This window comes from Brachyistius frenatus, unplaced genomic scaffold, assembly GCF_029030835.1.
Source record: "Brachyistius frenatus isolate BFR_SWC_R1_liver_20210118 unplaced genomic scaffold, ASM2903083v1 Contig_22, whole genome shotgun sequence".
NCBI lineage: Eukaryota > Metazoa > Chordata > Actinopteri > Embiotocidae > Brachyistius > Brachyistius frenatus.
The window spans coordinates 3376436-3404216 of record NW_027210621.1 but is presented as its reverse complement, the minus strand read 5'-3'; the positions used below and the strand labels follow the sequence as shown (position 1 = coordinate 3404216).

Below are 27781 nucleotides of genomic sequence, written 5' to 3'. Positions count from 1 at the left end.
TAAACTTATATTAAAATAATACATAAATTGAAAACATACTGCAGGTGCAGGAATGCCTGGTCTCTGCCCGATGTCATAACAGACTCACGAATGCAGTGTGAACAACGGTACTGTTTGTGTGTCAGTGCGCGTTAGAGACAGAAATCCTTATTAAATGAAATGGATGAAAATAAATTGATGGCTTAAGGTAGGATACTGTCCGAAACCTGCAAATATAATCGATTTTTTTGCAATCTTGGGAGACAACTTTTGCCCCTTGATCAGTTTTTAGGGGCATTCTGAGATTTCTTGGGGGATTTTTGTCCCTTTAGTTTCCCCCACTGCTCTCACTTCTTCTGTAGCACCATAATCAGGAAACAATTTAAATTTGTCCCAAACTTTGTTTTACGACAAAATTCAAAACTGGAACTCCCTTTAGCCTCAGCTACTGCTACCATAGTACTAACTATAATGGTGGACATATTAGCACCATTGCTAATATGTCCACATCCTGCATCCTCATGTTGACATTAAGTTCAAAGGACAGCTGTGCCTACAGCCTCACAGAGCAGCTAGCATATGGATGTAGACTATTGTCTTATCTTGTTTAATCATTATTGTTGTGAGTTTAAAGTGACATTTAATAGCCATAAAACATGCCAAGAAACGCTTTACAACCCCAGTTTTGTATTTGAGTTGGCAGATTTACTCTCTTCATGATGTAATGAGACCATGCATTCAGCTTTTTGTCTCTCGATTGTAGAAATGTATGTTCCAGCGTTAAATGGGCGTTTAATTGATCTCCTACTGGTTAAATAGTGGCTCCTTGATTCTTTTATACAGTGTTTGACTCCAAGCTATGGTTCTTATTTGTGTTTAAAAGAGCTCATAAACTGTTTATGTGCTCCCACAATGGCGTTTTCTAGCCAGCTCCTGTGCAGCCAGCTACATTCTAGCAGAAACGTCATGCCTTTCTGAATCAGAGGAAAGAAAAGCAGCATGTACAGAGCGGAATACAGTTTTTCTGATCCCTCCATCAGAAAAGTTACTGGCAAGAAATTCTAGCACACGAAAAAACAGAAGAGCACAGCTCAGTAATTGCTGGCATTAAGTTAAACAAGACAGTCAGCTTTATCACTGAGCCCAGCTGAGAAATTGTTTCCATATTATATTTCTGTGTTCCTGTGTGCTGTTTTCTCCCGCCCTGCTCGGTGATTTATCAGGCAGAATGTGCATCTTTTCCCAAGCAAACACAGTTCCCATTTATAACTGAGCAGACAAGTCCCTTCTATTTGTAGTTATTAATCAGAGTTGACTGTAGCGGGCACGGCCACTGGAGCTCAGACTGATAGACTCTCAGTCAGAGAGGAAAAGCCTGTCACATCCTGCTGACAAATACACAGATTTATGGAGCCCACATAGCCGGGCTACTCTCTATAAACAAATGCATTTGCCTGAAAAGAGCAGCTCTGAAAATGGATCGTCGCTATGAATGCACATTTTTAAACAGGACACGGCATGGATAAGAGTGGAGGGGTGAGGACGAGGTTATGAGGATATTAAAGCCTGTGCATGTCTCTATGTTACACGACATGTAGCTTGACTAATTAACTGATCAAACGCTACTCAGAGCCGGTTATGTTTATCAGTTTAGTCCACACAAAGCCAGTACGACAGAGGACGACAAGTAAGAGCTTGACCTTGCTGTGAGGAAAGTCTGCAGCTTTGTACCAGTCCAGTTCCTAATACACAGGCCTTTGCTAATACTTTGATTTGTTTTGTTCGTGTTTCGTCCCTGTATCCGACGGCCGGCTGTTTTTGTCGCAAGAGAATTTGGTGCCGCCACTAACCTCTTTCTGTCAGCACCAGCCCGAAGAGATTAGCTGTATGAGTGTCTCTTGCGTCCCGGTGGAGCCCGGCCCCAGTCCATCACAGTCCCAGCTCTGGTCCATGCCAGGAGGAAAAGGGGGTGGGCGAGGAGTGGGGTGGAGTGGGGTGGGGTGGGAGAGACGAGTGAAGGTGGAAAAAGGGGTTGAAGTCATAGAAAACTGTGGCCATGATTGCAGTAATCCTGTTATCTTTCCTGCTAAAGCTGGCCACTCTAGTGACCTGGAGACACAAATGTTAAGCTGCCTGTGTCTCTCTTCTCTTGCTCCTGCTCTTTTCACTCCTCCCTGCTCTATCTCACTCTCTTTAGCCAGCCTCATTGAATGTCAGAGGGTGGTCTTGGCTGTGCCCAACTCTGAATTCACAGTCTTCACACACACCACAAGCTATCTTGAATTCCGTCGGAACAAAAGGGGTTTTTCTCCTGCAGTACTTGAACTTCTCGCCCATCTCATGCATCTTAATGTTTCCACAGTTGTACAGGTTCAGGGTGTCTTAGGAGAAACAGCACTTCTTATCTTCACTGAATGGGAACAAAATTAATCTCTGAGATGATGATTAATATGTGATTTGATAAACTAATTCAAAACCTTGCATTGTTTTCGCCCAGAAAGAGTAAATAATACGGTCAAATTTAGCTTCTCATCTATTAGCTCAGTCACACTGTCATTTGTTAACAGGATAATGGGGCGTAAAGAGGGCCATTATTCTCTCGGTCCAGAACATATGCTGAAATCCTGTACAAAAACACACTCTGATACACACACTCACAGGCACTCAAACACTCATAAACAATGTACAAGAGAGACAGTGTCATTCTGAAATCAAGGACACGAGCCAAGTGTCTTCTCCCATGTTGTGTATTTTTCCTCAGTAACCCTGTCAGGTTGCAGGAGAACCATGTCCTAGACCCCGTTTGATTGTAATCCCGCCGCGTCAGCCTTGAACCTGACAAACTGCTAGACAGGGGAGTCAGTATTCATTCTAGTTGTTTGATGTTGATAATAAGATAATTGGCATTCTGCGCTCTTTCTCTTGTTAGCAGGCCTGCTGATCTGCTTCTGTAGGTCAAAGGCCTGATCAAAGACCATCAGCCAATTTGCATTGCTAATAGCCCCCCAACAAATAATTGTGCTTAACAACTGTTTAAATGAACCTCTGTGGGAGCCCATATAATGTGCCTTTTGTATCCCGAGGAGACGTAACAGCGGAGGGCTTTTCTGCGGAGGATGCACTGCCCTCTGTTATTAACCTATTCGACCTCAATGCTCTGATTCAGAGCCATTGTCTAACCTTCCCTCTCCGAGTAAGTGGTCTGGATAACATCACAAAGTGAGGAGCATCTTCCAGCTAGCCATACTACAGGCAGATCATTGAAAACATTTTAACATGCTGTTTGGGTGCAAAAAAATACACCAATGTAAATGCAGGAATGGAGATAGATAATCACAGGGGGCATAATATTCATGTTAACAAGAAGATAAGCACAGATAAGCATAAAGCAAACATGGAAATTAGCAATGCGCTGAGCAAATATGGAAATTCAATTCCCGGGCTGAACCAAAAAAAAAGTGCTCATTCAGTGAAGGAGAGAGCACGTCAAATAACACAGGTAGAGATTCCAAATGGATAATTAACAGCTTCCTTTCCTTTGTAATTGGAAGCAGTCTATCCCCATTCCTGGGAAAGAGGGAAGAAAATTGAATCTGTTGTGCGGGTAGAAATTACTGCCATTCTCCACCTTAATTAGACGTCTTTCCTGAAATCATACCATGGGCAACCATGCTGGCACGAGGCGCTCAACATATGGCCACCATCTATACATACTGCTGCAAGTCTTTGAGATATGTCTCATGGACTACGAGGCACATTCTGGCGGACTTGTTTTCCTTCTGCTGCCATCTCGTTTCCCTGCTCAGACATATTAAAAGAACATGTCTCATTTCTGAGGTCTTTTCACACTGCTAATTTCAGAGGTCTGTTTTCTCTGTTGTAATGCCCTCCCCTGATTGGAGTGCGACGTTGCGCATGTGAACGCTGTCCAAAGCACTGGATTTTTTTTTTTAAGGACTCGTTCAGCACAAAGCATCCAGCTCAAAGCGAATTGATAAATCAGAGGAAAATATGGCAGATATTATCATCCCATTCCAGATGGTCATTTGGATAGCAACAAATGGTCCACTGAGCAAGTCCCACAGAGATTAAAATATTAAGCATGCATTTACAAATCTCTCCTGGCACAAAAACAAAAATGAAATTAAGGAGATTCGCCATGCGAGAACAATGAGCAGTTGACTAATGGCTCGTTCACTTACTTCATCACAGCCCAGGTAGCTCGTAGGCTGGGATGGCTGCAGTACTTGCATGCTAATGCAGCTGCTGGAAGCTGGACGTACACACACCGAGGCAGGGGATCAACCTTGTGGTGACATTAAAGTGCTGTGGGGACAAGTCGGTCCAGTCTCTGACGGCTGCATGCAGGGACACTATCTTCTTGTCCTAGGATGTACTGTACCCCTGCTGCATGCTCATGCTGTGTTTGTGTCGGTGTGTGAGCAAGCAAAGCCTTTGTGTGTGTGTGTGTGTGTGTGTGTGTGTGTGTGTGTGCGTGCGTGCGTGCGTGCGTGCGTGCGTGCGTGTCTGCTGGAGTCACATTTTTAGTGTGTCCCCCCCCCCTGCTGTCCACGTCTTTGAGGATCTCTTTTTATTCCTGCCTGTGAGTGGAAAGACAATTTTTTTTTTTGCTGCAAACGGTACAACGTTGTGTGTGAGTGATGCGCCTCACAAAGTGTAAACAGGAAACTGTTTGGGATTGTTTTGAACATTTTCACTTACCTCTGCGACTGTGATGGTACATGTGCCTCCCCCTGAGCCCTGACACCTCCGCCTGCCTCTTTCTCTTTCATCAGGAGGTGATGCAGATGGAGCGGCAGCTCGGGGGTCGCCTGATTGACGAGCCTCACGTCCTGCTTTTCAAAGACAGCTACCACAACCTACGCCTGTCCATCCATGACATGCCCCAGGCGCACTGGAGGAGCAAGCTGCTAGCCGGCTACCAGGTGTGTTGAGCGGCCCTGAGGGGCCGCAGGGCCAGGGAGTCACTCCAGATCAGAGCAGGAGCACAGAGATGTAATACAAGTGCCGCGCCGCATCTGTCAAATTTGTGTATCGGTCGTTACAGGAGTCTATTGTGTTTGTCTCGTTACTCAATTTAAAATCCTCACTGTCACAAGTTATTTTAAATTAGCCATCCAGAGAAATATGTGTTAGCCAAAGTGATGTTACAGAGTAATCAGAAGTTATTCAGGAGCAACTTTTTTTTTTTTTCAGGATTGATGCTCTACTTGTCTCTGTGGAAAGTTGTTTTTGTTCAAGTTGGTTCAGTTTTAATTAAGCATGTTTTGGTTTGGCTTCAGTTCATCGCTTTAAAGATTCACACAAATTAGTGTTTTTCAGTCTGTAACTGCAGGACTCCTCTGTCCAATAACCTTTCTGTTCCTGTCACCATGTGCAACTTTAAGTCATTTGTCGGGGTAGAGGGAACCTTTTTGGGCGAGTGTGTGCCCATCTGTGCATTCAGTGAGTGTGCACGAGATGTATACACGTGCATATTGGAGCCAGGCTGAGTGCACGAACCCAGAGCTGCAAGCTGATTGATTATACGAGCTGCCGCTCTCTGAAAGGGGGCTCACATGAAATATAGAGCAGTATGTAAATATCTGAAACTTCTCAACCTGAATTTTTGGAACATCTCCACCTCCACCGCGCTCCCCACACCTGCGTGGCCAACTACACTGCAGCCTGACGATGGAGACACAAGGGCTGTTCAAAGAGGACTAGAAAATGTTCTGGCTGTAAATATTTGAGTACCAAATAGCATTGAGCACCAGCTCCCGAAAGACAGCACACAGGCTGTGCCAAGCAAGCAGCGGCAGGAACAATACACCCAGAACAGAAGCTTATTCCTCTGGACTGTGCTTGTTCATTTGGAAGTGTTATTCCCCTCTCAGCAGTGCAGTCAAAAAGGCCTTTAGTCTCCCTGGGGCCCGTGAAGACTTTTGTGCATTTCACCTGGCTCCCAGCTGGTCTGCCTGGGTAACAGTGCCCCCGTTTGGTTAGCAGCATCTGCTGCAGCCCGACTTCACTCTAACGGACGTCGTCTTAGCTGTTGAACTCGGGTAAAGTGAGGAGTTAGTTTGCCCAGTTTTTTGGTGGGTTTTTTTTTTTTTTTTTTTTTTCTGAAGCGTTACCTCTGTGCTTCTCTTGGTTTATGCAAGGGAGTCATGAATATGCAGCAACAGAGAGCAAGATGTTGAGTCTGTCCGTCTTGAATAAATTCTTCCAAACACTCCCTGGTAGCTGTTTGCCAGACACAAGCTGTACAGCAACAAAACTATCATGCATACACATATATATATATATGTCTCATGATGTGCTTTAGATTCAAAGCAGTGGTGTGATGTTTCACTGTCAGCATCATCTGCAGCTCTGCTCAGGAACAGTACATACCTGCAGAGAACAGCTGAATCAACTGAAAAACATGAATGCCAGTTTAAAAGATTTGCTGTGTAATCTCTTAAAATCTTAAATTTGATTTCTTCTGTTGTCAAGTCAGTGAGTCAGACAGCTTTTAACTCCCATTTAAGACTGTTTGTCAATAACAGCTCATTCCTCCCATCTAACTAATTTGAATGTTGTCAGTCTGCTGCCTCAGATATACTTAGTCATTTTTACCAAACGATGACAGCTTATGTCTGAGTAATTAATGAGAATCTAGGCAGGCGGTCTTGTTATGGTGTGTTTCAGACATGCACTTCTGACTGAGCCGCTGCGCTGCCGTTTGTGTGGGTTTTTTTTTTTTTTTCCTGCAGGAGATCCCGTTCTACCACATCTGGAACGGTTCCCAGCGGTACCTTCACTGCACGTTCACTCTGGAGCGGCTCAGCCTCAGCACCTGCGAGCTCACCTGCCAGCTGTGCGTGTGGCAGGTGGAAGGGGAAGGACAGAGCTTTAGCCTCGACTTTAACATTGCCAAGGTAACGAATCACTTAAAATCCGCGACTGTTACTCAGCATTTTAATTATTCATGAAGGAATTGTTTTTATGCTGAAAAAGGTGTGTAAGCTGTGCTTTATGGCCGTTCCTACCAGGACACTCGGGCAGTGGACTCTGAGTTTCTGTTGATGGACAGTAACGCCACAGCTCTGGCGGGGCCGAGCGCCTTTCAGATCCCGTACCTCATCAGACAGAAGATCTGCAGCAGCCTGGATGCCCCCTGTCCCAATGGAGCTGACTGGAGAATGCTAGCACAAAGACTTAAACTCGAGAGGTAAATTTCTCCACCAACAGTAACATAAAGCCTTATCTGATCACTGGTCTGATCATCACCGGAGCAGGAACACACAAAAGCTGTGAAGAAACTCGGCAGAGCCTTATCTATTCAAACCCCTTGAGAAAAGAGGCAGCACAGCGGTGTGTGCACGACAGCTTGTTTAAAATAATGAACAGGCAATCAAACTGATTGTGAAGGGTTATACAAATGTATGGGTTTACCTGTAGCTATGAAATTCCTGTAATTGAGCAAAGTGCATCACCACAGTCAAGTGTTTTTCCTAAAGTTCAGGTAAACAAGGTAATGCCTTAGCAAACTAATCCTCCTCTGACACGGCTAACATTATAGGATTAATGGGGACTTGATGGATACAGCTATCATTTTTGCAAGAAAACATGACCCCCTTCTTCCTTTTCCCATCAGAAACAGGTAAGCAGCTTAGAGTCTATAGCTAAACTTCTACCTGCTACATTCTGCTTAAAGGCAGTAATTGGAAATGCGGCGAGTTAGCTGCCCATCAGTGGCAAAAAAAAGGAAAAAGATGGAATAGGTTTGGATGTGTGCCGACCTCAGACCAATCCATTCTCAGTTACTGTACTTTATCACTGGAGTACCTGTAACAGAACGAAGCCAGGCATTGATCCCTTATCCTCCAATTTAATTTCTACTTTGTAATAAAATCAAATAGGTACACTTAATTTGTCCAATCAACTATATTTACCCCAATTAATCACAAATTGAATTGATGCACTACAGGTTTAATTAGCAATGTTTTGCTCAACATAATCAATTCTCATTTAGGCCTCGGGAAGGAACAAGCACTCCGTTGTTTGATCTGTACTTAACAACATGTTTTCCTGAAAAGGCAGCGGCTCCTTGGCATTCTGTCGTGGCGCATTTCTGTGTTTGTTTCTGTGTGTCTAAAGTGTTCAGACTTAGCGGAACGGGACCAATCAATAAAACTTAAAATGCCAAGAACCTTTTATTTGATCTTTCTCTCCCAAGACTGCGCAAACGTCTGTGTCTGAGCCACACAAGATAAGGTTGTGTTTCACACAGTGAGGTGAATAAGCAGGGCTGACATGTTTGGATGCTGTGCTCTCTTTTTTTTTCCCCATCTGAATAATGAAAGACATTCAATCCCAGACAATTTTTTTGACCAACACTTCTCTTTGTTGTGCTCTTCTGATGCAGAGGCAGCTGTGTGTGTGCTATAAAATCCAATTGACTCCAGATAGCAGAGTGACACGGTGTTCTCGGTGCTTGTGTGCTGCTAAAGCACTCACATGTGTATAACCGTCACAGAATGCTCCACTTGGCAAACACACCATACCAGGAAGTCACAGGCTCTCTCTGACCTTTCTCAAGGTGAAAGGGACTCGGTGGCGTGTTGAGCTTCTAGTCTCACCCATTCCCCTCACACACACTCACACACAGCAATCTCTCTGCGCCATGGGTTTACGGTGCTCTTTTTTTTCTTCTTTTTTTTTGAATGCCATGTGTGCTGTACATAACAGTTAAGACCCTGGATATTTGGAGAACAGAAAAAGGCCATTAAATCAAACAAGCATCTTCAGGTTACCGTGCAGACCAGGTCCCACTCAACATCAAATATACAGCCGGCCGGGGCCACTGCTTTGTTGTCATTGATTGGGTTTGATCGTAAAGGTTCTGCTTTTAAAATGGAAAAGGTCACTTCCGACTTAACTGTGAAAGTCCATATAGGATTTACTATACGGGATTTAGGGCCAATTTCTACATCAAATAAAGAGGACTGAGGGTTTACGCTGTTAAGCTTCAAATGAAAATTGCCAGAGATTCTGAATTTGATGGCAGATTCAAGAGCTAAACTGTGTTCGTACACCCTTCATCATTTTTTTACTTAGTGCTCCTACATGGCATATCAGGATGTAGCAATATAACACACAATAAAACCTGACATTGACAGAGTTACAAGAAGCAGTAGTTCAATAAAACACCTGCGGAGAAGGTTTTCCTCAGACAAAATGAGAGACTGGTCCTTTCTGATACTTGCAAATCGCTCAATTTAATAATAATAAAAAAAAGAAATCTCTCTTTGTTCCCTCACTCTAGTTTTTGTGTTCTCTCTCTCCTCTGTTCTGCAGACACATGAGTTTCTTTGCATCCAAAGCAAGCCCGACCTCTTTGATCCTGGACCTGTGGGAGGCACAACATTTCCACAGCGGCAACATCAACCAGCTGGCCACGGTCATGGCTGACATTGGCAAACAGGAAGCCATGATATTCCTGGTCTCTGATGGCGAGTGCTAACCCAGAAACGGGGGGGGAGAGACTGGTGCAGAGGAAAAGTACAGAACCCAACACACACACAAAACAACAACAATAACTGCAGCAGGAATCGAAGAGCAGAGCTGTCCCAATGTCCCTCTTCTTTACTTTAGAAGATAGTTAAGGGTTCGTGTAGGATTGAGTCCCTTTCCCCAAAGATAGTAAAAATCTTTAAATGACAGACCAAATGAAGGAAAAGGTAGATCTTGGGTGAGTGGGGAAGTGCATTCACAAACTCAGTCAAGAAAATACCCTTTATTTTCCATCCCAGGTTGAAGTTAAAACAGTCCCCACTCTGCTTCTACTGTAAAAATCACATTAAAGTAACTTCACGCCTTTTTTTTTTTTTTTTTTTTTAAATAGGCCTTTTATGGCTAGTAAGGAGCAATATGCAAATGTTATGCTATTACTAACGGCCAATATTGCAAATTCAGTGAATTCTTTTCGAAGTTGGATTCAAAAATGACACGTCACACATGAAATATTAAATAAAAGGAACGTGAGAAAAGGTGCCGGTCAGTTCAGGGTGAAGAGAAAAGGCCAAATATGCAATTGGCAGATTCCTTACACGACGTTATCGCAACACGTTTTCAACAAGGTCAAACGCAGTGACACCGTAAGTCATACCTGTCGTCATCTGTTTAACACACAGGCGGCTTATAACACATCCTGGACCTGCTGGTTTAAAACAGATTACATGTCAGAGCCCCAAAAACCCGCCTCATCTGGTTAGTGTGTTTTTTCCTTCTTTTTGTTTTGGTCCGGCCGGAATCACTACTGTGAATGTAACGTCTTGACATCTTGATTCAGTGAGACGCTTCGCAGCTTTTCCTACTTCTAAATCGATATATGTGTGGTTTGGTGCTTCTCTGGACTTTTTTTTTGTTTTTTGTTTTTTTTTAAAGGGAAGACAGGAATATCTTCACTAAAGTCATATTTCAGAAGCCATTTCTTTTTAAAGCGAGTGATTTTGATCCATCAGGTTTATTTCTCGTCGTCTGTTACTCTGATCGTTCACTGTGGCGTTTTTTCTGTCTACACATCCACAGCTAATGAAGGAGCCATAGGGCCGAAAGGCATCTGACCTGCATATATGTGAACACTGAATGTCGTCAAAACTCATTTCTAAAATGTCATTTTTCCCTTGATTACATTAATTCTCTAGTGCCAAAACATGGCCAAAAGGATTATTATTCCATATGAATAATGTAGAGTACTTTCTCACACAAAATCTGACAACAAATTCTTCAAAATCTTCACAAGATTGCTCATGTTGAACGGGTAATTGTGCAGCTTTGTTTATATTATTCATAAAACGACGTTGGTGGGAATTCTATATTTGCTGTGCGGCAAACAGTATTTCCACATCAGAGGAGAGCCCGTCTCTCAGAGTGGCTGATTCATACTGTCACCTCTCTGCTCACAAAAGATGCTTTGAAAGGCTTTCTTTTTTATTTCCAGCCAGGATGGCAAAAACTATCCAGTAGATTCATGCAACAATCCATAAACTGCAACCAGGCACTTGCTCATTATATTTGGCTGGTTTACAATTAATTTTTTTTTATTGGTGGGAGGGGGAGGAGGGAGGGAGGGAGGGGGTCTGTCGAATGGGGCAACATAAATTCAGAGTTTCTTTGAAGTCCACTGGTTCAGCGGTTTATTTCGTGAAGGTGTGAACAATCCCAAACTAGCCATAGTTCTCTCCGTGTCTGCCTCAGGGTTGCATGTGAAGTTGTCTGTTGTGAAGAAAGCCGTATTCATAATTCCCCTCTCGTTCGAACGGCTAGGAAAGCCCATCCTACAAGCTCTAGTGGTTTCAACCTTTATGATTGTCAGATATTTGGAATGTACATTTCTGTGTCCTTGTAGTGGAGAAAAGTCTGTCTTTTGTTTGCTTTCACTTGGATTTTAAGTGGCATCTCGGCACCCGTTAACTCCTTGAGCTCGTCTCTCATCCCATTAAACACGCCTCCCCTTGATGAACACAACTACCGTTACTATTTTACAACATAGAGATGTCAAGTTACCATGTTATTCATCTTAACAAACCCGTGGATCGATTCCCCTCCAGATAAAATGGTGATTCCACCTTAGATGAATCTGTTCATGTTGAAACGGATCATTGTCACATGTAATATGTAAATACTTTTTCTATACCAGCCCTGTGCTGTCACTTTACATACTGTATATCAGCAGAATTGGTAACCAAAGTTTTATGAATATAATTTGAGGCCACTACATCCTCATATTGTACCCATTGAAATATTGTTTCAGCACTGTTTTTACTTGCAGCTAGTATAGAATAAGTCAGAGTTGCTGTCTCTACTAAACTGCAGACTTCAGAGTCCAAGTTATCACTTTATCGCATTTCCTTGCTTTTGTCTTTGAGGCAAGTTTGATGCTGTTTGTTGGAACAGTAATATGTGTCCATTTATTTTATCACTTTGTAAACAAATGTAAATTATATTTTAATATGAAGCCAAAAAAAGACACTTAACTGGCGCAGCATTTGTCAAGTCTAAACCGTGACGTGTTTGCCTATATACTGTTCTTTGGCGATCTAGCAGTGAAGACTATTTGCAGTGTTAAGGTTTAGAGACTGTTTTACGGGAAGTTTCTCTACATATTTTGTTGGTCCTTACTCTGCACCTGATTATTTCTATAACTGTAAGCATTTAAATCCGAGGTGGAAACAGTCACTAATGCTTCACCACACTGGGACTGTGCGGGGGAGGACACCGGTTCTTGGACACTGACGAACCAGTGTTGACACAGCATGTTTAGATGAGCCATGGCAGTTGTACAGTCAGACTGTGTGTGAAATCTTATCACCCCGTGTCATTGTCTTGGATGTGTTGCCTAAGCACATTTCAGTAATGTAATTCACCAGCCGCCAGGATGTTCAGCATCTATCTTCACATCTAACTCGTCCGACAAATCTGCAATTACTACTGTGTGCTTGATTACTATAGTTTCCTTCATGATAACGTCTGGGCCTGATAGTTCTGTGTAAGACTTGTGTCAGTAACATACATGCTTCGTTCAAGGGTTTTACACTGTAAGTTCAGCCCTGTGTTACGGAGGCAAAAATGTTACATCTCAGCACTGTACTTTTTGTGTCACTCATTACTATTCAGTGTCAAGGACGTGTGTGTGTGTGTGTGTGTGTGTGTGTGTGTGTGTGTGTGTGTGTGTGTGTGTGTGTGTGTGTGTGTGTGTGTGTGTGTGTGTGTGTGTGTGTGTGTGTGTGTGTGTGTGTGTGTGTGTGTTCGAGTGTGTGTTCGAGTGTGCGTGAGTGAGTGTGACTGGGTGTGTGCGTAGCTCCCCGTCACTCTGACTGAACTGTTTTTCTTTTTGAACTAAGAACAGTAGACTTCTGTACTTGTGAATGGTTTTTCTATTTAGTTCCTTGATTCAATGTTCCTTGCCTTTCTGCAAGTCAAAAATGCTGTATTTACTACATGCCACAGCGCTTATGCAATTGTATAATCCTTTTTTGTTTGTGTGTTTGTTTTTTAACCTTTTGTGTTCCTTATTGTTAATGTAAATTGTTGTCAAACCTTTTGTGGCAAAGGAAAAACTTCTGCTAAGGGAGATTTTCTGTACTTTTTGGACAATGATATGGATTTGTGGGTAGAATTTTGGAAATTCGTTTCTAAGTGCTTTCAAGTATTTACTTGGCCTTATGTATATATATCTATCTATGACATTTCAGAAAGGTATGTATAGTAATTCAATCCGAAATTGTTGTAAATAAATTATATATTGTTAAATCAAGGACTGGATTCTTTACTTGTACAAAGCAGATGTGTTTATCAGATAAGAGTTGGAAAGATGAATACCGCTCATTTATGTTAACTGTGACTGTGGTTTCCAACCTTTTTGGTTTGTGACCCTTCACAACTGTCTGCTTGCAAACCCATTATTGCATTCAGTTCAGCCAGAAAACATGTAATGAAATATTAAAAAACCAAAATGTTTTTTTTACTAGCTTTTTCTGGAGCTTTTGACCATTTCCAACAATTATTCTTCAGCAGACTGAACTTGTTTAGTTGTTTACGTGACCTAAATATGTAACTTTGGTCACAAGTGGTCATAAATGTTGTCGCTATAGAAGGCCACTCGATAACGCAGAAAGTACCTGAAAAAGCTAGTAAGAGAAGTTTAGAGTAGTTTAGGTCAGAAGTGTTCACAAGGTCAAGTGTGTATCTCGATGCTCAAAAAAAGTGCTGCTTAGCCTGTCAGATTATCTTATTTGTATAATCTTAACGGGGTTCCAAATGTGGAATATTTACCTCGTGTCCCCTCGAGTCCCCCTGTCTCACTGCAGGTTGGGTACAACTGAACTAAAGTCAGAAAGCAGTTGCCCCGCTGACTGGAAACGGGTAAACACAGCTAGCTCGGCTCCCTCCAAAGGTTAAAAATCACCTATTCTGTTTGTTTAACCTGAACACAAACAAATGGAACAATGACCATTTGTGATTTAAGCAGGAGTGACACATTGTGCTTTTCTGAACTGCATTTATTAGTTTGAAACATATTTGAATAAATTTGAAACCAAATGTATCCTATTGGTGGTGGTGGTGGTGGTGGTGGTACATGCTGAGCCCTTCATCTTAATTTGGGGTTCACGTTTTGAAATACCTGCAACAACTTAATCAAATGATGAATAATTGTAAATTATGATAGTATTTTGTTTACCACAGTGTTATACAGTTATCTCATTGCAATAACCTTAAATGTTCAACATCAACCAATTTTCATACCTAATTGTGTTTTGCATCTCAGAAAGTTGCACAAGCATTGGGAGAAACCCGGCAATGGCTGAAGGACCGACTCAACTCGTCGTTCAAATGGTCAGTTAAGTATATTGAATCTTAATTATTCAAATTTGTAGTATCATAAAATTTCTCCCAAGTAATTTTTACAAAACATTTGCTTGCTTAAGTTCATAAAATAATGTCTTTTTATGCAACTATTCAAACTGCACAATTCAAATTCTACAATATTGATTCAAATTCAGTTTGTAGTGACATATTTCTGCCCCCGACAGCAGAAACTCTTACAGACGGGTTCCCCGCTAAACAACAAATCAGCCATGTGTTGTGCCGCAGGAGGAGGCATTACTAAATCATTTTATTTGAAACTTTCAGCAGTTATAAAAACAACATTTTAAGGCCAGTTTTGAAGCAATATAAATACATATTGAACAATGGCTTGAAAGTACTCTAAGGAATAATCATAATATCATGAGGGCCACAAGTATCTTATGATATTTTTTTTTTTTTACACAGAAATGTCCAATAATCAAAGCTTACAGCAGGAATGTGGAAAGATTAATTAAAAAAAAAAAAACACGTTCTCCATCACCCATATGTGTGACTATTAAAATTGGATCAATTACGGACTTATACAAAACTCAAGAGTTATACCAGTGGTAAGTGCTCTGATTTACCAGCCGAAATGATGAGTAAAGCCTCTAGGTGCTTCTGTGGAGGGGGTCCAGTCAAGCAGGAATGAGACACCTCCTTTTGCTGCTTGACTGGCCCCCGTTACATAAAAGATAAGAGCCCATGAGTGGGCCAGGGTCCTGAATGGGGCCACCACTTCACTAAGTGCAGGAGAAATGGTAGAAACTCAATGACACCTCCAATGTAGCAGACACCGACTTGACGTTACATCTGAGTTAACAAGGACGAGAACAGTGAGACTTCTTCACTAACGGCTACAATCAAATCCAGATGAAGAGAAAGTGACTTTTTTTTATGGCAAATCTAAAACACTTAAAAGTCAAAAAGTTAGTGATGACATGAAATAATTCCTTGACTACTTCCAGTTATGCAACACAGCACTTGGTATTACAGGCAGTGACATCTGAACTGTCCTAGCAGCACAGTAAAGTGACGACGGGATGTGAAGCTGGCGTTAAGCCTGAAGTGTAGAAAAAGTCTGCAGGATAGAAAACACTGAGTTTAACTAGGTGTGTGGTTGGACAGGCGGGGAGAAGGAGTGTTGAGTGTATACAGATGTGTCAAGAGGGCAGAAAGGGGTAAAGAGGAGGGAGGGAGAGAGAGAGAGAGAGGCACTCCTTCCTCTGAAGTTGTAGCTCGCTCTTTCACACTGGAGCGAAGGCATGGCCTTTGCACAGGGGCTTATCCTTCTTCGAGTAGAACGTCTTACCCTCCAGGTTGATCTGGCAGAGCTTTAAAGATGAAAGGAGACACACACACACAGAGACAGATTGGGAAATCGGGGCAGACTAGATATCAGACTTCAACATTTCCAATGTGAATTTACACAATTTTCTACTGGACAGAGCAGGCACATCATGTTTACTTGACTGCATTTACTTTCCGTTTTCATCACAGAAAGGAGAGAGAGATGGAGGGAGTGATAGACTGCAGGTGACGGGTTTAAAAAAAAAAAAAAAGAGACAGAGGGGAGAGCTTGAGGTTCGGAAGCGGATTTTTCAGGTGCCATTGTGCTGGGACAGCCACAAGATATGGGGCCAAAGAGAGCCCACAAGGAGCCGTATCAATCAAAATGACTTACAGCGCAGACGAAGCACGTGTCGTGCCAGCTGTAGCCTAAGGCCTCCAGGAAGCGATCTCCGGCATCAATTTTGAAGTCGCAGCCGTGGCATTTGGTGCCAAACATCTTCTCATAGTCTGGAGAAGAAATAAAAGTGGCAGGAGGAGAGGTGGTGAGCAGAGGAAATACGAGTTAACCATCTGAATAAAATAATATTTCAATTCGAAAAGAGCTTTTATCACCCCCAAAGATTGGGCCAAGCAGTCCGCATGGCCTCCACAATCGCCCTTTGTAAACATCAGTGAACCTTTATAGGATGTTCTGCAGCACAGAGCGTGAAACCGGTTTCGTCTTTCATCTTTTAAAGATGCTTTTGCAGTTGAAGATGAGTAATATCTTCCTACAAACAAGCACTTAAGGGACTGAATGACTGCAATAAAGATGGATTAAACTGTTTTGATGCCGAGTGTTGGCTCTTCTTCTCGTTGGGCATTTGATAACTGTACTGTTTGAGTTATTTTGTCCACCCACTGTATATTAGTGCCTTTCCTGAGTGTAAGGGAGGGATTAGGATGAGGGGAAATTGCTCCAGATACTTGACTGGATTTGCCAGTCTCTTTCATCACAAGGACTCTGGGGAAAGTGTCAGGTTATAATGCTGCTTCTCAAGAGTGAGTGGGTGAGAGCTGTACAATCCCTGCAAGATGCTGAGGCAGCAGAATGTTTATCAGAGCTAAAGGCATTATTCAGAATATGAGTGCTCAGGTTCTGGCTTCGCCTCTGATAAAAGCAGCAATCCACGTCAGAGCCTCGGTGGTGAGCAAGAGGCGCGCTGCCCCGCTAAATCATTTACAGCATAATAGAAGAGCACAAACAATTCATAAAATCCAATAGAGAAATGTACCACGTAAACTGGAGCTAAATAGATTACAGTAGATGAAAACATCACACTTTATGATTGACTGTGGTAGACGCCGAGAGATTCACGACACGGGCCCATGCCAAACCCCACAGCAATACTACAATAACCCTTTACACAAATGTGTCACAAATAGCTTGATTAAAAATCAGAGAATGATTCAAGTCAAACTGAAGGAGGATGCATTGCGGTGAACAGGGTTCATTTTTTTTTTTTTTTTCAAAGGAAACAACTTCATCTCAAAATGCATTTTGCAAAACCTCTGGCAGTGGCTGCGTTTGTCTGGTTTTGTAGCCCGCTTCTGTTATGAAGCCTGAACTGCGCTGTGCTTAGCCATGGCATCCATTGAAAGGAAAAAAAAAAGATCAAACGGCTTTTATCAAAAAGGCTCGATCACTAACTTAATGCTGTGTGGCGAGATGTCAGTTCCTCTCTGTTTACCCATGTATTTAAAGCCAGGCTTATAATATGTGCGGCTCGAGCCATGCGTGAACTTTCACGGCTTGAGTTGGCACTGGAAATAATCAATGTGCACACTTGGATTTTGAGCCTGGCTTTTCTTTTGCCAGTGTTTCATCATTTCTGCTCAATAGTTTAAAATACCGTCCAGCTTTGACTCCGAATTAAACGATTAAAACTGGGGTCTTCGTCGTGCTGGTGGCTACTGTTGCCATTTCTACTAACTTTTGTTTGTCCACTTGTTCTTCTGTAAACCACATAAATGTGAGGTTTCCTTTTATTTCCAGCCAAGGCTTTTTCCCTTCATCTCTTTTGTTTGGCCTCAGAATGTGTGATGGGAAATCTTGGGTTATTTAGTGTGAATGAGAGAAAGACACTCCTTGAGTGAAAATACTTTCAAACTAAACATTCAGCGGGGACTGACAAAAAGGTTTTATTTATTTTAACAATTACCGTTACAACCTCCTGAGGTCTTTAAACTATGAATACTCACGTTTAATGTTTTCCATGTGTTACCGGAGCATTTGACGATTCGCAGAGGGTTTGCAAAAGATATTTTAGACGGAGTGAACTTTAAATTTCAGACATCGTAAAGCTTATTTTGAGGCACAATTCACCCCACACGTCGCGCGACAGCGGTAGTCACAGCGTTCACCGTCATCAAGCAGGGAGGTGGTCAATTGGAGTGTAAATAGTGTTGTAATTCACCACGGTACCACAGTAAAAGAGCTATTTTTGTATTCATTCCAGTTGTTATACAAATAATTGTGTCATTTCAGTTACAGTTGTTCAGGTTTATGTTGTGGAGTGCAGTATGTGTTAACTTGAGTTTCTTACCTCTCTCACAGTAGGGCTCGCCCTCCTCCATGTAAAAGGCTTGGTTCCTGATGGGATTCTTGCAGGCTGCACAGTTGAAACACTGAACATGGTAGGTCATCTTCAGGGCATGCATAATTTCCTGATAAGGAGGGAAAAGGTTCTATATTTATAAAATGTTCTTCTCTACTTTACCTCAAGAGATTACGTCACAGAGAAATCACTGAATAACAGCATGTCTCTGCCATGCTTCCGCTTTTGTGTTTTAATGGTGTTGGACATGATGACGCAGCTCTCACCCCGGTGATCTTCTTTTTGCACTTGGCACAGTTGGGAGCGTAGCGGTTGTCGTGGCACTTGGTACAGTAGACGGAGCCCCTCTCTTCAAAGAAGCCCCCCTCCTCCAGGACCACCTTACACTGCGAACATGTAAACTCCTCCGGGTGCCAGGAACGTCCCAGCGCCACCAGGTAGCGACCCCTAAACAAACACATTAACAAACGCATCAAACGCCGTGTTGAAATCTGCAACATGATTTTCACCTTTAACAGGAAACACACAGACAGCTCAAGCTGAGGCACATTGGAGAAAAATGTGAAGACCTGTGTACCTTCACTTGTTGAAAAACAGCTCCTCTTTGCTGGCAGTAGTGACCAGAATACAAACTAAGGTTTCTCTGTTATCAGTGAAATGTCAGGATAATGTTTGCCCCCACCGATAACAAGACGTCTCCGAACTGTGTGAATTCTGCTGACTGACTTCATTTGCTGCAGACATACAATCTGCCGCTGTGCATATTAACGCTTTTAAACAACGCGTCATTTCTAACGGGACTTGGAAAGGAGCAAACATTGACACTATTTTATTGCAGTAAAAGGAATCGCTCAAACTGTCGGTGTGGACGCGGTGGTGCAGCCTCACCTGATGACTTTGTTGCAGGCGCCACACACCGGGGTCCTCCCGCTGTCCTCGGGTGCCTGCTGCGCTGCCTGCAGGATGGAGCTGCGGTTCTGCATCGGCGTCGGCTGGACCGGCTGCTGGTGCTGTGTCACCACGGTGCTGGTCTTGTCTGGACGAAAGCGGTCAGCGAAATTAGGGTCAGTGACCCACGGTGGTCGGCAGGACGGACCAGAACCGCTTGCTGCTGCAGCTGCAGTCTTTGAGCCTGAGCCAAAAAAAACAAACAAAAAACAAGGTAATTTGTTTTGTACTTTGAAAGACTTGGCCGTGACTTTGAATGATTTCACAACGGAGGAGGGACAGCTTTATGTAATGGGATATACTCCCTCTCGATGGCAGTTTTGTGTGTCAGGTTGATGCTCATGTATTGACACTTAAAAATAAGAATCTATTAGCACAACCTCGACTGGAGGCTGCTGGGGTTCTTTTTACGCATCAGCAGGAGCAGAAACTCACCATCTGGTTTATCTGCTGCTTGGGCCTTGGCAGGTGAGGGAGTTGGCTCAAGGCTGTGGGGAAGAAATGACTAATTAGAAGAGGTATGAACAACACACACACACACACACACACGCCTCAGTAACCATGGTTACTTCTCAATAAATGTCATGTTTGGATATCAGTAGCCATGACTGTCTCGATTACGGTGTGTCACAGATCACCTTCTGTGTGAATTATTCGAGACGTCATCATTACCATTAATATTCATCAGCATCGACAAGAGAGCATGATGTCCTCGTCTGTTGAGGCAGGACAAGCTGGTGTGGAAAATACCTTGTCACGGAGTTTTGTCCGCAGAGAACCGTTTCCAACAGCTCATGGTGTCTGCAGACCATTTTGTATGTTTATGTTTATACAGGCCTTTGTGACGCTAAATCATTGAAGTAATCCAAATAACCAAGAATAACAACAGACGCGCATCCAATCTACATATTAGCTCTGACTCACAATGGTTCAAGAGCTTCAACTCTAATGAGAGCAACAAATAACCCGAACATCTCATCGGATTGACTGACGCCAGTCACCGGCAAAGTTAAAGAACGAGAAACTCGTGAGACACGCTACGCTGTCGGATTTGAATGGAGGAGCATTTCGCTTCAAGCGTGCATGTGCAGAAGTGTTGAAATAAAGAGTTTTCCACATTTCAAAGTTCCATTACCCGCAGCAAGCGTCACTATATTCAGAAAATCTTCAAACCATGACTGAGACGGAAAAACAACTTCTGAGCCAAGACGGTGAGCTCTGGAGACGTCTCATCTCCAGAAAAAAAAAATATATATAACACCCCCTTGGGCGTCTATCTTGTTTACATCATCAACTATGTCATTTACAATACACTAATGAAAGATGATGAAATCGTGTCTCACTTGCAAAGAGAGAAATGTAGAAATGAATTAGCCTCATTCTGTAGTCCTGTCTGTTTCAGGTTAAGAGTGCATATCAATTATAGAGTACTTTTTATGTATCCAAACAAAAAGATAGACGTTACAGAGACAGGAGAAGTTACAGGCCTACAGCTGGGAGCCATGTAGCAAGAAGAAGAAGAAAAACTCTGCTATTTTCCAAACAGCATGCTGTGAGTAATGAAGGACATTAAATCCCTTTGGAATAGCAGGAAGATGGCTTGCAGGGCTGGTGACAGTGAGCAAGTAAAATCTTTTTAAATGAAGGAAGGTAAGATCCTCCTCTACTAGGAGATTTCTGCGAAGAAACGACAGCAAACCAGAGTGAAAGGAGGTGAGAGGGCGCGATGAGAAGGATCTCTGGCGGTCGGATCAAACAAAAGGACGGAGCCGGTTTCGGCCTGTTTAACACGCAGACCCCGGGTCGGCTGCCCTCCACTCCACACACCGACAAGCCTGACCTCCGGGACCCCACCTAACAACCCGCAAAACAACATCCTCGTCCAACGCAGCGGCTGCAATCCCTCGCCGTGCCGCTTTACATGGCAACAGGCCAACAACTTTCTTTGGCTGCACCTCGCCACGGCGAAGGTTGCCGGTGCAAATTGGAGTACATTCTTTACAGCGGCTTATTCCCACCTGGAGCGGCCTGCATCATGTTTTCTTGACATTTTTTTCACCTCTTTCAACATCCTCCTCCCCTCTTCAGCTCAGCGAGAGGCTTGATGTGACGCAGGTGCACAATTCCTGCATCACAAATTGTTCAGGCGGGATTTTTCTGCTTTTGGAGGTGGAACGTTTCCTTTCACTTTTCCTGTTCGCTCTTTGCACCCGATTTCAGATTCATCTTTTTTTCTTTTTTTTTTTAAGCTTCCACCCCTGTGGGATGCATCGACCTGAGCAATGAGGAAAGCAGAGGAGTTTGTTGACGGCTCAGCAGCCCGGCAGAGGGAGGCGCACGTTTTGATTTCTCATGGAGCAAGAAGCCACCGACATATGTCACCCTCCACCCAGTGAAAAAGGTAAAAGGTGATGCAGCTCTGCAAGAGCCTGAATGTGACAACAACAATGTCAAACAAAGGTGCCGCATGCCTCTTAGAGGGCAGGAAGAGGCTGCATTTCTACAGGCTGTTCAGGTTTCCTCATATTTTCTACAAACTTTCTTTAATTCCCTCTTCCTTATGTTTAGACTGCATGTAATGTCAAAACAACTATAAATCTCATAAAGCATTTCAAATCATGTTTTTCACTTTTGAAAGTGTATTATTTCACATCCACTTGATCCCCACCTTGTTATCTGCTTACATTGTTCCACATGGATTTGATGGTTGACTCATTAATATGACAAGGCTGTTGTCTGGAAACACTTCTTACTACAGACTAGATTTCAACTAGTTTGGCCCACTTAATCACTTTAAATATCTGTTGGTTGCTTAATATTCATTAATACTACTACAATTATAGCCTGATCATAATTGCAATGTTTTATTTTTTAATATAATCATAAATATCATTTTAATGTGATTTTTTTTTTTTTTTAATAAGAAAAAATAAATGATACATTTTTCTACCGCTGCCATGAAATTCATGATTTGTACTTACTATGTAACAGACAGATCAGTTTTTATTCACCCCTTCTGCTCACGTTCTTATTATTGGCTTCAGGTTTCACCTGCCAAGTTTCTGTTCACATGTTTTTATTATGCAATATCACATTATAACTCACATTTTCTCATTGCCACCTAAAAGCAAAAGGTACCTTTTTAATCTTGTCCATAAAAAGGGTTTTTGAATTGTTTCCAGATGTCTTTCTCCCTGACAGATATCTTTGTATATGTTTAAACCAGGTACATGATTCCTATCAAACACTGATGAAGCATTTGATGAAGAGTCATTCCCTACAAAGCCAGTCATGTTTTTGTTTTTTTTAAGTCTTGTGCACTGCAGCAACTACTTGACTGAAATACAAACATGGTAATGCTGATCTTTTTTTTCTTTTTTTTTTTATTACATTTGAAACACATTTTTATTTCAAGCAAGTGCAAAGGATTAAAGGCTGCATTTCCTCACTGTTCACCTTTGCACTTGTGTATTACGTTGTGTGTTTGTCCATTTTTTTGTCTTAATGCCAGACTGCACAGCAATTTTCTCTGTAACAGAAGTAAACCTCGAACCCTGATCTCGAAGAAAACGCCCCATTAATTTAGACCTGCATAAATACTGAGGAAAGCCCCGCTTCCATGTAATCATTTTGTCCAGTATACGGGGTAAGTAACGCAATTGCTGGGACTCGGTGAAAGAAAGGCAAGAAAGAAATAAGAGCCGGTTATCAAGGAATATAACTGTTACAACAAACAAGAAGAAAAGCAACACAGAAGAAAGGACAGAGGAACAAGAGTTGTGTTTTTCAGATGTTTTATATTTTATATATTATTGATGACGGCAGGAAAAAAAAAAAATACAGATTTATCTCCCTTTTGTTTCTTAATGGTTAGAGAAAGCCTATTAGATGAGGGGATCAGAAATGAAAATTCTAAAAGGATGAATAGCTCGATAAATGTAAACAGACAGAGAGAGACAGACAGAGCTCAAAGGAGGGTCTGAACGTCACAATCAAAGAAGAATAATGAACGGTGAGGCGCTTCCCACTGCTGAGACCCCCCCTTCCCACCAGTTTACTCCAAGTAACGCAGTGTGAAATGGAAAATAGGGCTACAGACACAGTGTTGTCAACAATCATCAAGTCAGAAATTCAGAGGGAGATCTTACACTTAGGCTGAGAATGCAAGTTTCCACTTTGGGCTTTGTCATCTAGGCTATGTTTCTTCTATTTTTCTTTGTTTCCCCAAACTTCTTCATCAGCCCATCTGTATCTGAAAGGTGAATTTCTTAACTGCCATTAGACAGTCGGCTACTGTCGTCGTCTTTGTCACGTAGTCGTTGCGGTGTGGCTATCGCTAGCAGGCTCTGGCTGGGCTCTGCATCCCAGGGCGTCTGGGATGTCGCTCAGGATTTGATATTGAGGGCGCGAGCAGACCTGTCGTGGTGCCAGTCCCTCAGACGGGCATAGCGGGGACTCTGAATCTCAGTGAGGAACTTTTCTCTGACCGCAGGCAACACAGATATGAAACAGAGAAAGACATGGAGGAAATGGATTGCAGGGGAGAGAATGAATAAAAGAAGAAGGGCAGAGCAGAAAGTGGAGTGAAGTGCACAAATTGAAAAGGTGAAAAAAAATATATAACAGGTTAAACAGCATAGACAGGAAAAAAAGATACAGCAGGTTTGAAAGGCAAATATTCAATAAGAAGAAGAAAATATTTAATCATGTTTTTAGAATTGAAATTTTTGATATGTTGATTTACTTTCCTGCTGAGAGTTTGATGAGAAGATTGACCGTCAGATCTGTCTGTACTAAACTGAGCTAGCTGGTTGCATCTTCATATTAAACAAAGACTAGAAATGGAGGGAAACGGTGAGCCCGGTTCTGTACCAAGGTAACAAAAACACATCATATCTTGTTTGTTTAATCTGCAGAAAAACCTGAAGTGCAAAAGTAACACATTGTAGGTTTTGTTTTGATTTGTTTTTTAACAGGCTGGACTATATGTGCTTCCCAAGAGTACAATGCACCCAGCCAAATTATAGCCAGATTAAGGTAGATGCGGATCGGCAAATTTGGTTCACTAGCGTTATCTTCCTGCTTCTAGTATTATGTTAGAGTTAACTGGCTGCTGACTCTAGCCATATATTTATCATAGAAACATGACAACAGTGTCAATCCTCTCATCTAAGCATGTTTTGCTCATTAGCTTTGTTGCTAAACTGAATTCTGCCATGGAGCAAATTATTGCACACATCATGCAATTTATAAATGTAAAAGACAAACGCATGCCAGTGTGTAAAGCTTCAAAATTACGATTACTACACAAAACTAGACAAACGATTTAAAAGGCGAAATATTCAAAATAATAGCCTAACTGAAGCCAGACACACACACACACACACACACGGGTGCACAAACACAGATACCCGTGACTGTTCCAATCAGCGTCACTCAAGTTTGTTACCTGGCCCTCTTCATGTTTTCATCATCTGGGTCCTGCACTGAAAGACCCAGGAGAGACACACGTCACTGATCAAGAAGGGGACACACACCTACTGTTGACCTTTACCAGGGAGCCAGCTGATTACAAACCGAGACAAAGTATGAAAAGTAATAATACTCATTATGTTTCATTTCTGGCTGATTTCCATTGCTGCCATTGAAGACAGCGGCTGTTAAAGACACTGCTCCCCAAATTAAAAATGGACAAACCCGTTATCCACCTTTTCTATGTCACTCGTTCCGGTTCAGATTATAGATATCAACTGTTTAGTCACGAGACTCTTCCTCCTGCGCCTCATCTTGACTACCAGAGGCACACCCCACCCATCACTCCGTTGTCTGACTCTGGTTTACGCCTGCCTTCGGCCCCGACTTACTGAAGTCGGTGCCTGTGAGCTGAGCCAGGATGCGGAAGGAGCGTGACTGGGTGGTGCCAGTGCGGGGCTGCCAGTCCTCGGTGTCCTGGATCAGCCTCTTCTTGCTGCGGTCGTTGGGGATAAAACAGGGTAGGTTCTCCACCCTGAGGCCGTGCCTGCACACACACACCCAGCAGCAGCACACAGCAGGCGTGGTTAACACAATCCCATCGACAGACTACCCACTCACACCAGCCTAATCAGGTGACCTTGAAAATAGAGGACATCCTGAACAGATCATGCAATGCTTAATGCTGTCACGCAGTACAAGTACTAATGGATACCCATTACCAAGATTTCTCACGGGCACACTGCAGACTCTCGTAAATGGACATTGTCGATCATATTTATAACGGTCATTAAAATAAATGGGAGCAAAGAAGATAGACTTCAGTACCTGGCCTTGTTTGTGGAAAATATCTAGCACAAATTAAAGCTTTGTGTTTTTCGATAAACAACTTAAGCAGCACCAAAAGAAGCTTTTCATTTCAAACATGTTTTCCATACAGCTGTAGGCCGAGTGCAGCATGCATTCATCAACAAGCAAGTCGAGGATAAAAGATGAACAGTCACTAATGAACTGCCATCTCTGGTAGATTCACCGATTGGGTTTACAGAACAGAGATCATCAGCTCGTCTCTCTTTTCATAAACAGCCTCACTGTAAAAAACTACCACGCTGACAACCCAGCCAGCATGCAGCTTCCCCTTACTTGGCCTGATGGTAGATATCATCATAGTAAGTGGCTTCACCCCTGTGGAATAGACCAAATGAAGCCTCATGAAGTTAACAAACAAAAGAGGAATGATAGAGGGGAATAAATAAAGATAGCATAAGATGTTGACAAGAGCTTATGATGGCATTATAATGTTTTAGTTTTGTCCTAATAAACATGTAAAATTGTCCAATATGAAAAACCTGATGGTTCAGTTTAATTATACGAGAGTGGATCAATAAGTTCTGAGACTGCTCCTGTTGTCCGTGATGTCTCCGTAGACATGACCAGAGGTCGCACATCAAATTGTGTGAAAATTCTGGAAATCATGAACAAGAGACCCTTAAAATGCTTCAGGAAGCCTACAGCAACGAAGCACTGAGCTCAGAGAGGTGTTTCGAGTGATCTTCGCGTTTCTAAAGTGGCAGAATGTAACTGTCCAAAACCAAAAAAGGCGCATCAGGTCAGGGGCGCAACCAGGCGGGTTTTCTTTGGCATTTGTGGGGTTGTGCACCGTTGTTTCCCAGCGTCACACCGTCATCAGAGTTCTAGTGTTGTGTCTATGTTGTGAGGCGTTCGGGGGAAAACTTTCAGTGCAAACGACCTGAACTTTGCGATGGCAGTTGGGTTCTCCACAATGACTCACTGCACATTGAAAACTGGCAAGTTTCTCACCCACAAAAACACAATCGTTTCTCTCTCCCCTGCCGCATTTGGCTCACTGCTACTTCTTTTTGTTCCCCAATAATTTGTCACAAACGTTGATATGCGCTCTCTGCTCAACTTTCAGGTGCACAAAATATCACCGACAAGCACGTGTAACCGAGATGCTGATTTTGATCAAGCGACAAATGTACTCATTACCTAACTGACTCAGAGTTATACCTTCCTCCTGCTCTGTGTACGTCACAATGCGACCAGTCTCTGAACTTATTGATCGATCTTTGTACCAGACTCTGACAAGAGATTGCAAAATATGAAGACATTTCTTGTAGATAAAAGGATGTTTTTAAGTTATTTTAATTCAAAACAGATTTGTTTAGAATTTTTTTTTTTTTTAAATCACAACTAGTTACAACTATTAAAGATATGCCACCAGTGGGGGGGTGCAAGCACACACTGCTTATTATGCTTGTTTTAATAGGTCACTATACTAAAAAGGTTTGGACGTACTGTATATGTGTGTGACTGACAATCTAAAAAGGCAAACAAACAAACAAACAAATATTTTATACTGGACTGCGAATGAAAAAAAATAAATACTAACTTGTCAAGAGTTTCCATCTGTGGAGTTAAAAGAAAAGAGGAAAACAAAGTGAGAGAAAGATGTCAGAGTTCAGCTTTTGTGGGAAAAGCGCAATACAGAACATGTCAATAGGTGACAAAGGTTGCACACAAAAGAAGATCAAAAGTACTGCAAAAGTACTAAATGCAGGAAGGATGCAAGAGGTGACACTATACATGCCGTTATTGTCAGCAGGCTCTGGGAGAGGACAGCATTGTTGTCAAATCATCTATTGTTCCCGTGACCCAAAATGACTCAGTAGCCTGGCACAAAACCTTCCCTGTTCTCCTCTCGTCCCGCTACACAAATGCTTTATAGAGTTATGTAAATGGCCCTAGAAGTTGCCTAATTTCTGTGCCACTGCACTCAGTCAAATAATACTTGTGCTTCGATATCCCATAAATAATGATAAAAGCCATAACAGTGATGCATTATGTCAGTTTAAGCTCTGTGCAAACAGCATAACACAAATTCCTACATCAGGTCTAGACACATTAGACGTATGTCATATGTCTCTACTCTTTTCAGAGATGACCAGAGAAATGTGTTTGCAGACATGTACTGAGAAACTCTGCAAGCATATGAAGCTTCTGGAGAAAGCAAGTAAGGTTGCTTAAAAAAAAAAAAAGAGCACCAGAGCAGTAAAAACTGAATATTTGAGTGA

The 27781-nt window shown here is 42.4% G+C and overlaps 2 protein-coding genes across 8 annotated transcripts in view; one reads left to right on the top strand and one right to left on the bottom strand.

Annotated features, from left to right (window-relative positions):
* The window catches only part of unc5a (unc-5 netrin receptor A), a 135036-nt gene extending 121751 nt beyond the window's left edge, over positions 1 to 13285 (top strand). For all 4 annotated transcript variants that reach the window (XM_069696969.1, XM_069696968.1, XM_069696967.1 and 1 more), the window contains 4 exons: positions 4776 to 4925; positions 6738 to 6902; positions 7017 to 7195; positions 9325 to 13285. In XM_069696969.1, the coding sequence (XP_069553070.1) occupies positions 4776 to 4925; positions 6738 to 6902; positions 7017 to 7195; positions 9325 to 9490 (660 nt within the window). In that variant the 3' untranslated portion in view covers positions 9491 to 13285. The remainder of the gene's footprint in view (positions 1 to 4775; positions 4926 to 6737; positions 6903 to 7016; positions 7196 to 9324) is intronic.
* Positions 13286 to 14625: 1340 nt separating this feature from the next.
* Positions 14626 to 27781, bottom strand: part of pdlim7 (PDZ and LIM domain 7) — a 30779-nt gene continuing 17623 nt past the window's right edge. For 3 of the 4 annotated variants that reach the window (XM_069696971.1, XM_069696972.1, XM_069696973.1), the window contains exons 5-9: positions 27100 to 27116; positions 25830 to 25871; positions 25079 to 25233; positions 24664 to 24700; positions 22992 to 23696 (exon numbers count right to left, since the gene is read on the bottom strand). In XM_069696971.1, the coding sequence (XP_069553072.1) occupies positions 23600 to 23696; positions 24664 to 24700; positions 25079 to 25233; positions 25830 to 25871; positions 27100 to 27116 (348 nt within the window). In that variant the 3' untranslated portion in view covers positions 22992 to 23599. Of the gene's footprint in view, positions 15711 to 16060; positions 16177 to 18254; positions 18376 to 18532; positions 18714 to 19154; positions 19399 to 19649; positions 19703 to 22991; positions 23697 to 24663; positions 24701 to 25078; positions 25234 to 25829; positions 25872 to 27099; positions 27117 to 27781 lie in introns of those variants that run through there. The other variant, XM_069696974.1, reaches the window with a different exon arrangement.